Raw genomic sequence first — 8,329 nt, forward strand, 5'->3', positions numbered from 1 at the left:
CTTGAAAAATGTGGTCATTCCCTGTCCTGTGCACAAGCAGCTTGGCATCAGGCCCTGGATTAAGGAGCGGGGTGCAGTGTAGGAGAGGGCATGTCCGGCCATTGTTTGGTGCCAGAGGAGGGACGTTCTTTGCCCTACTAGGAAGCAGGATCCTCAGATATAACCTGGGGAGATGTGGGAAGGCCTGAGGCCCTGATATCAAGCAGTGGGAGCTTGGAGCCCTCGGATTTGAGCATCCCTGTAGATATATGCACCCAGACTGAGAATAATCTTGGGTGGGAAGAGCAGCAAGTGTGGCCACCAGGAAATGGCAGGGTTGGTGGTGGCGGAAGGATAGACTGACACATACGTGTGTTAACCAGGACGTTTATGAACTCTGTGGCTCTCTGACAGTTCAGTGAAGGAGTAGGGCCCTGGTGGCTCTAACTCTAGGGTGGAAACAGGAGAATAGTCCGGCATCCTTGCTGGAAGCAAGAGGTCCTTCGCTCAGAGGGAGGAGATGAGGAGGGTGGCACAAAGCGCTCGTCTCTCTGGAGGTCTCCAGGGCCACGATGCTACTCCAGGTCTGTGCGGAAGGATGGGCACAGGGGCGGAGGAGACTGTCAGGGAGGTAGGGGACCAGGTCCCCAGTGCCCCCATTCCTCCCGCTCCCCTGCCCAACCCTAGCCTCCCAGCGGCCCCACCCGCCCCCATGCTCAGCCTGTGCCAGGTTCAGGTTCAGGAAGGTGGCGTTGGTCCTGGTGCGAGGAAGGGAGATTGACTGTGAGAAGAGAGACAGGGTGAAAAGGAATTCTGAGGCTTCATCAGGGGTGGCCTGCTGCCGCTGACAGGCATTCTCCCTCCAACACGGACCCAGAAAACCAGGGTTTGAGTGAGTGGATGAAGGAGGGTACCAGGGGTGCTTCGCAGTGATTGAGTCTCTGATCCTGGAAGCTTCAAGTCTGAGGGAGGAGGTCACTATCCTTGACTCAGGGACATGGCTTCTGGGACTGCCTGGGGGAAGCGAGACTGCAGACTGGGAATGACCTAGCCCACAGTGTCTAATAGCTCCTTGTCAAATGGGTAAAACTTGACCTTGCCTCAGGTACATGGCCTCTCAGAACTCTGGGAATGCTCAGTCTGATGGGAGAAATATGGTCCCTGACTCTGGGAGCTCCCAGGGTGATGGAGGAGACATGGTCCCTGACTCTGGGAGCTCCCAGCCTGATGGAGGAGACATGGTCCCCGGCTCTGGGAGCTCCCAGTCTGATGGAGGAGACATGGTCCTTGGCTCTGGGAGCTCCCAGTATGATAGAAGTGACATGGTCCCCAACTCTGGGAACCCCTAGTTTGATGAGCAAGACACGGTCTTCAACATTTGTTAATTCCCAGTCTGATGGAGGAGACATTGTTCCTGACTCCTGGGAGCTCCCAGTCTGATGGGGAGACACGGTCCCTAACATCTGGGAGCTCCCAGTCTGATGGAGGAGACATTCTTCCTAACCACTGGGTATTTCCAGTCTGATAGAGGAGACATAATTCCTATGACCTAGAAACCTCCATCCTAATGGAGATCACCCTTATTTCAGTGTGAGAGATGTATTTTACCTTCTAGGGGTAGAAATTCTGTTCTCACTCTTACTAGAATGCAAAGGACAAAACAGGACCCTCGTTGTCTGGGATGACAGTCTGAAGAGGGAGGCATGGTCCACCCTCACTCTGCACCTCTAGTCTGATGGGAGAGGTAAGCCTCCATCATTAACCCATCCTCCCAGCATGGTGGTAGAGGCAATATCTCCTGTGTTTTAGGGGCCACCAATCTGCAGGAAAAAGGATACCCTATCCTCAGGCTACGTCCCATGTTTTAAAACCTTTGGTCTGGTATGCCTCTGCCAGGAGCGAGAAGGCACAGAAGCCCCGCTTAGTGCCCCCAGTCTGATGGAGGAAGCCTCGCTACCCCTGGTCTAGGTTATCAGTTTGACAGAAGAGGTGAGAGCTCCACTGGGGAGTCCCAGGTCAGACGGAGGAGGCAAAGGCCCCTTCCTTCCGTCTGATGGGGAGGCATATCCATCCTTGATCTCTCTCCCCAGACTCACGGAGGAGGCAAAAGCCTCTTCTGGGAGCCCCTGTCTCAAAAGAGGTGCCCCCGCCCCCTCTCGCACACTCACGGGCCACCTGAAGCTCCACTTCCAGCGTCTCAGTCTTGCCCTGCAGTGTAACGGTCTTGAGTGTGTAGCGGCCGGCGTCTGTGAGGTTCAGCTTCTGCACCAGCAGCGAGCAGTTGGGGAAGCCCACCTCCCGGCCTGTGTGCGCGGGGCCTGCAATCCAGTTCCCCGACGGCAGTTGGCTGAGCAGCCGGTTGGGCTCGGAGGCAGGCCCGCGGTACCAGGCGTAGACCAGCAGGTCCTTGGGGTAGCCCGGTACGGTCAGTGTCACGTCCTGGCCCTCCATCGGCCTGCTCGGCACGGGCACGATCATCATGGCCACTACTGCCGCTGGGGAGAGAGCCGGAGGGGCTGGGTCAGCTGGGCCAGCACAGGGCACAGCATCCCCTGCCCACCCCCAGCCAGCTCACCTATGCCTCCCCCACTGGCTGGTGCTCCCCATGTGGGGTGCTGGGAGGGAGACAGAGGAAGCAGGTGGCGTGTGGTAGTGGAGGCGGAGTTTGTGTCCCAGCAATGCCCGCTGCCAGGGAGCTGTGTCTTCCCCCATCAGATTGGGAGACCTCAGTGGGTGGGAGCCGTCTCTCCCCCACTAGACTAGGAATTTCCAGCCTTTGGGGGGATATCTCTCTATTAAACTGGAAGACCCTAGAGGGGTGGGTCATGTCTCCTCCATCAAACTGGAAACTCCCAGAGTATAGGGGCCATGTCTCCCCCATCAGATTGGAAATTCTCAGAATATGGGGGCCGTGTCTCCCCCATCAGATATTTGGGAGCTGTGTACTCCAGGTTGTGTCTCTTCTGTCAGACCAAGAGACCTCAGAATATGGGGGCTATAATTCCCCATCAGACGGAAAGATTCCAGGGTGGGAGGCCATGTCTCCTCCATCAGATTGGAAATTTCAGATTATTGGGCTGGGTCTTTCCAATCAGGCTGGGGACCTCAGAAGTTGAATGGGTACATGTCTATTCCATGAGACTGGAAATTCCTAGAAAGTGGGGGCCTCTACTCCCCCATCAGATTGGGAGTGCCCCCAAAGTGGGAACTGTCTCCCCCATCAGACTAGGAATTCTCAAAAAAAAGGGCCATGTCTCCTCAAGACCATGTCTCCCCTATCAGAATACAAAATCGTCTCAAGTGTGGAATGTGTCTCCTCCATCTGACTGGAAGCTCACTGAGGGTGGCTGTCCTGTCTCCTTCATCACTGCTTGGATGGAGTATGAGGCGCTGACTCTTCTCTCTGACTGGTAGCTCCTTGATAGGGAGGCCCTGCTTCCCTGTTTCAAGACCATCTCTCCAAGGGCAGAGCCCATGTCTCCTCCATCAGATCAGAGTCTCTACCAGTGGGGAAAGGGTGGTGTCGCCCTTTCCTCTGTCTCTCCCCTGGCACCTGCCACAGGGTTGCTGACAGTTCAGGAGGCTCTTGGGGACGCTGTACCCATTCCCTGCACATACCTGCACACCTCGGACACCCCCCATCTTGACCTGCACAGACAGGGCTCTGGGCAGTGCCTGAGGTCATCTGGTCCACCCCCCTGTGTCTTGCCAAGACCGGCTGCCAAGGCTCAAGTTGGGTGGGGCAGGAGGTACACTTACCTCTGGGGATGCCATTTCTGCTTTGGGGAAAGAGTATCCACCCTTTGGATGAGACCCAGTCTGTTAGTAGGAGGGAGGGTGGAGGCAGGGGAGGACTGTTCCCACTGTCCCTCAGGGGACGGTGGCCACTTGGGAAGGAACCAAGGCGGAATGAATGAGGCCCTAATGTTCAAAGCCACCATCCCCAGGGGAGGAGAAAATGTCCCCTGAGGCTCCTGATGGCTCTGAGAACACCAGCTGTGTTTGCACTACCCCCACCACCAGGTTGTTTAAGGACAGAGGCCAGACAGTGCCTCCCTCGCTGTGTTTTTCCATTTGCCAGCAATTGGCTGTGATTTTCCGGAAGCGGATGCACGTGTGCCTGTGTGCGCATGCGCTCCCCGGCATCTGGGCCGGATAACGGGGTAATCTGTTGGCCGCGCAGAGGTGCCGCTGTCTGGGTGGCAGCTAGTGGGTCAGGCCTGGAGCAGCTGTGGAGGGCTGCACTGAGAACAGGGGCGCCCCTGTGAAGGGATGGCCGAATGTTTTTCCATTCTGCCGCTGCACAGCGTGGGCTATGTGGCCCGTTTCTCCCTTTGCCAACCCCTCAAGGAAGACAGTCTGATTTGTCATTTGCGTTCTAAGTGGCAAAGCACGAAGGACTGCCTCCTTTTGTCACCTGGATGAAGAGGGTCCATCTGATGTGCCACTTTGTTACTTGCCCAATGAATGGATTGGAAATCTCTCGCTTTCCCATCCTCTCTTGGGGAAATGGCGGCCTCATGCTGGGCGGAGAAGCCAAACCTTCACAATCTTAACTGGGCTTCCACCGCGGGGATCGGGGCGGGTGGTCAGGCTGGGGGGTGACTCACCAGAGAGTTTGACCACCACTGAGGCGGATCCAGAAAGCAGGGTCTTGGGGTTCTTAGCAATACACGTGTATGTGCCCTCCTGGGCTGCGGTCATGCTGCTGATGTTGAGGTGGTCCTGACCGTTCTTCAAGGCCCGCCCGTTGAAGGCCCACACGTACTCGGGCTCCGGGCAGGACCGGGACACGCACCACAGCGTGAGGGAGGTGTTGAAGTCGACTTTGATGGTGCAGCCCGTGCGGGTGGTGGAATCCTGGAGGATGGCCACACGTTCTGGGCCGACTGTGAGGGCGGGAGGGAGAGAAATGGGGCAGTAGAGGGGCAGGGCAGTCGAGGTGGGCACCCCTGGCTTTCTTTCCACCAGGCTGGGCCCCTGGGGCTATCTGGGCCTAGCAGAGGGGGAAAAAAAAAGTTATACAGTCCCGCATGAATCTCTAACTTGCGCTAAGATCTTGAGAATCACTTTCTCAGGGATCTTGGTTTTTCTCTTCTGTAAAAAGAGGATGTTGGGCCAGACAAAATTTCAAGATAACGTTTGAAATCTATGGCTACATTTAAAAAAAAAAAAAAGAAGAAGAAGAAGTCTAACTGATTGGTTTCTGATAAGCCATTCTAAGAGTCTAGAATTCTAGGGCTCCAAGAGCAGATGTTTCTAAGTTATTAGGCTTCTAAGATTCTAGAAATCTATGTTTCTAAGATTCTAGGATTGGATGGCTCTACGGTTTTAGAATTAGATTCTCAGAGTCTAAGAATCTCTGCTTCTAGAGTTTGCAGGATTCTTAGAGTCTAGAATTCAGTACTTCTTAAATCTAGGGTTCCCTGGTTGTAGAATTCTGAGTTCTAAGTTTTTCTACATCACTCATGTACCTCAGTGATTTCTTTTCTTTGGAGTCCACACTGTATATCTGCTGTCCCTGGGGATGACTCCACGCTTTGGTTATGTTTTTTAAAGTTTTATTTCCACTCCCATCCCACCACTCACTTCCCGCCTCCCTCTCAAACCCAATCAGTTCGGTGTCCTTTCCTTGGAGTATTGATTATTTAATTTCAAAGGTGGTCTTTAGTCCTTAGAGATGGAGCAAGTACATTGTAAGGGGGAACCCCTGGTTTCTAATCCTGCTGGCCTACTGACTCACTGTGTGCCCTTGGGTGCCCTTTCCTGGCCTCAGTTTCCCCATCTAGGCGGTTGGGACACTGGGTATCTCGGATGGGCCGGGGCCAGGAGGACTCACAGTACACAGTCAGGTTGATGGGTTCGCTGCGGCTGACACTGACTGGGTTCCAGACCTCACACTGGTAGGCTCCAGCCTCCTCCCTGCGGATGCCATGTCGGGTCAGCACCCGGCCATCAGGGGACAGGCCAAGACGGATGGTGATGGGCAGGGCCTCGCCATTGAAGAACCAGCGGACCTCAGCGGGGCTGGGGCTGCTGCACGTCAGGTGCAGGGTGTCTCGGCGCTCCACCAATGCAGTGCTGTTGGCCATGACCACGGGCGGGGCCAGGATCTCTGTGGGGCAAGAGTCAGAGGGGGAGGGGGCCGGGCACCACCTGCTCTGGGGGCCTCCTTCTCCCCAGACAAGGAGTATGATAGGATCCTGGCGGTGCCCTTGAACCTCCAGCCAGGACAGACAAGGAACAGGAAGGGAGGCAGATTTAATCCTGGAAGCCATCCTGAAGGAGGTGAGCATTTTAATGTTATTTTAGGTCTTTTTGTTTGATGGTTTTAATATTTTTTAGAGTTTTTTTTTTAAAGCAGGATTGGAAAAGAGACGGGGAGGCCCAGCTGGGGTTGAGGGGGCTCCAGGGGGTGTCTCACCATAGACCTGCAAGTGTCCGTAGCCCACCTCCGTCTGAAACTGCCTGTTGAGAGTCTGCAGGATGTAGGTGCCCGAGTGTCTGGGCAGGACGCCCTGGATGTCCAGACCGCCGTCGGGGCGCACAGCCTCCCGCCCCGTGTGGGCCGGGCCGGGGGTCTCATCACCCGTGCTTACGATGTAGCTGGCCACCAGGTAAGACAGGCTGAGTGTGGGCCCCGCATACCAGTTGTAGGCAAGGAGGTCCCCCGAAAGCCCTTGGACAGCCAGTGTGATGTTGTCTCCCTCGGCTGGCTTGGCAGGCTGGGGGGTGATGGTGATCTCAGCTCCCACGCTCAGGAACACGGCTGAGGAAGATGAGCCAGAGGGGTCAGATGAGGCGGGCTGGGACCGCTCCCCACATTTGATGGAGGAGGAGACATAGGCTCCTGCCACATGTGTTCTTGCCACACGTGTTCCTGCTATGCAGTAAGTGCTGAATAAGTGTTAGCCAGGTGCAGGGGCTCAGTCCTGGGGAGATGGGTCTGTTCTGAGGGCTGAGCTGGATGGGCCGTGCTAAGGATCTAGTATAAGGCCGGGCACACGGCAAACTCATAGCACACGCTCACAGCCTCCAGGAGCTTTTGGGTGCGTCCAGAGGGTTTTCCTTCTGTGAGAGTCATCATCAGGCCTACGCTTATGAGATCAGGCTGCCTCACCCAGCCCCTGGGCCTGGACTCCCAGTCCAGTGCTCTTACTCTGCCTCCCCAGGCTCGGCCACAGCAGAAAGTTGGGACGTGATGAATACACCCCACCCTTTCTGTTCTCAACCCAACAGATAAGCCTCAAACCCAGCTAGCTGGTCGAGTCTGCCTGGGTTGGAGTTGTATGTGGTTTCCTGGAGTGGGGAGCCGGGGCACCTCTTATGTAAGACGTACTTACATGCCCAGCCTGGTTTCCGGTACTTTCCATGCTGTTAGAGCATGGCTAGGAGTAAGGGCTCTGGGTCTGGCTCTTAGCCCCGCTGTTTTCTGGCTGTGTGACCTGTGACCAGTGACTTCACCTCTCTGAGCCTCAGGTTTCTGGTCTATGAAGTGGGGGTCACGAGTGGACCACCTTTATAAGGTGGTTATGAATACATGGAAAGCATTTAGAACAGCTCCCAGTATCCAGTAAACGCTAGTAAACCCTGCTTGTTATGACCTTCAAGTGACCCTGGGAGTTAGGCCCATCTCCTAGATGAGGAAACTGAGGTTTAGAACTGTCCAAACCATATCCCCAGGCCCCAGAAGGAGCAGAGCTGCTGGTTCCAACTCACTCTAGTTCAGGCTTCCATAGCTCAAGTAAGAGTTTGCCCCAAGAATGCTCACACCCAAGCCTTAGAAATCTCCAAAATCCCCCCCAAAAACCTCTCTGGGTGATGGTCCTTCCCGGCCTTCCCCTCGCTGGTGACCCTTGGAGGAGCAAACCACACCTGCATGATGCAGTGCCGTCCTCCCTACCCAGCATGCTGATTTCCAGCTCACACCTTCCCTCCCCGGGCCGGGCATCCCCTCCTTTCCCCGTGGGGGCTGAATTCTGGGGGTGCCATCCTTGCTCACCACTGAGGAGGAGCCAGCTGTACCCGGTCAGCACCATCTTTCACCCCAGTCCGGCTCCTGGGGATAGTGGCGTTGGTGGCTCGGTGCTCCGAGGCCCTTCCTGATTGGGGTTTGGCTCCGTCTGGCGCCGGATCAGGGAGGGTTCGGTGATTTGGAGCTGGGGGGAGAGATCACCTGAATTTGGAGGGATCGAGTCACCAAGGATCTGGGGCCCCGTTTGGGTACCAGAGCGGGTGTGGCAGGTACAGGCCAGGGGTCACGACCTGGTCAGGCCTCCTGGGGCGCTGCCTAACCTTCTTTGTGCCGAGGGCCCGGATTTGGTACCAGGAGAAGAACCAGGTTGCCAGG

At 55.8% G+C, this 8,329-nt stretch overlaps 1 protein-coding gene across 1 annotated transcript; it reads right to left on the reverse strand.

Annotated features, from left to right (window-relative positions):
* Positions 1–350: 350 nt before the first annotated feature.
* CEACAM16 (CEA cell adhesion molecule 16, tectorial membrane component) lies at positions 351–8,018 on the reverse strand. Its single transcript, XM_072968768.1, has 6 exons — positions 7,982–8,018; positions 6,404–6,748; positions 5,819–6,094; positions 4,590–4,868; positions 2,148–2,474; positions 351–760 (listed from the first exon to the last, which is right to left on the reverse strand). The coding sequence occupies exons 1-6, from the start codon at positions 8,016–8,018 to the stop codon at positions 696–698; spliced, it is 1,329 nt and encodes a 442-aa protein (XP_072824869.1). The 3' UTR covers positions 351–695.
* Positions 8,019–8,329: the final 311 nt, after the last annotated feature.

The sequence above is a fragment of the Vicugna pacos genome, chromosome 9, assembly GCF_048564905.1.
Source record: "Vicugna pacos chromosome 9, VicPac4, whole genome shotgun sequence".
Classification (NCBI taxonomy): domain Eukaryota; kingdom Metazoa; phylum Chordata; class Mammalia; order Artiodactyla; family Camelidae; genus Vicugna; species Vicugna pacos.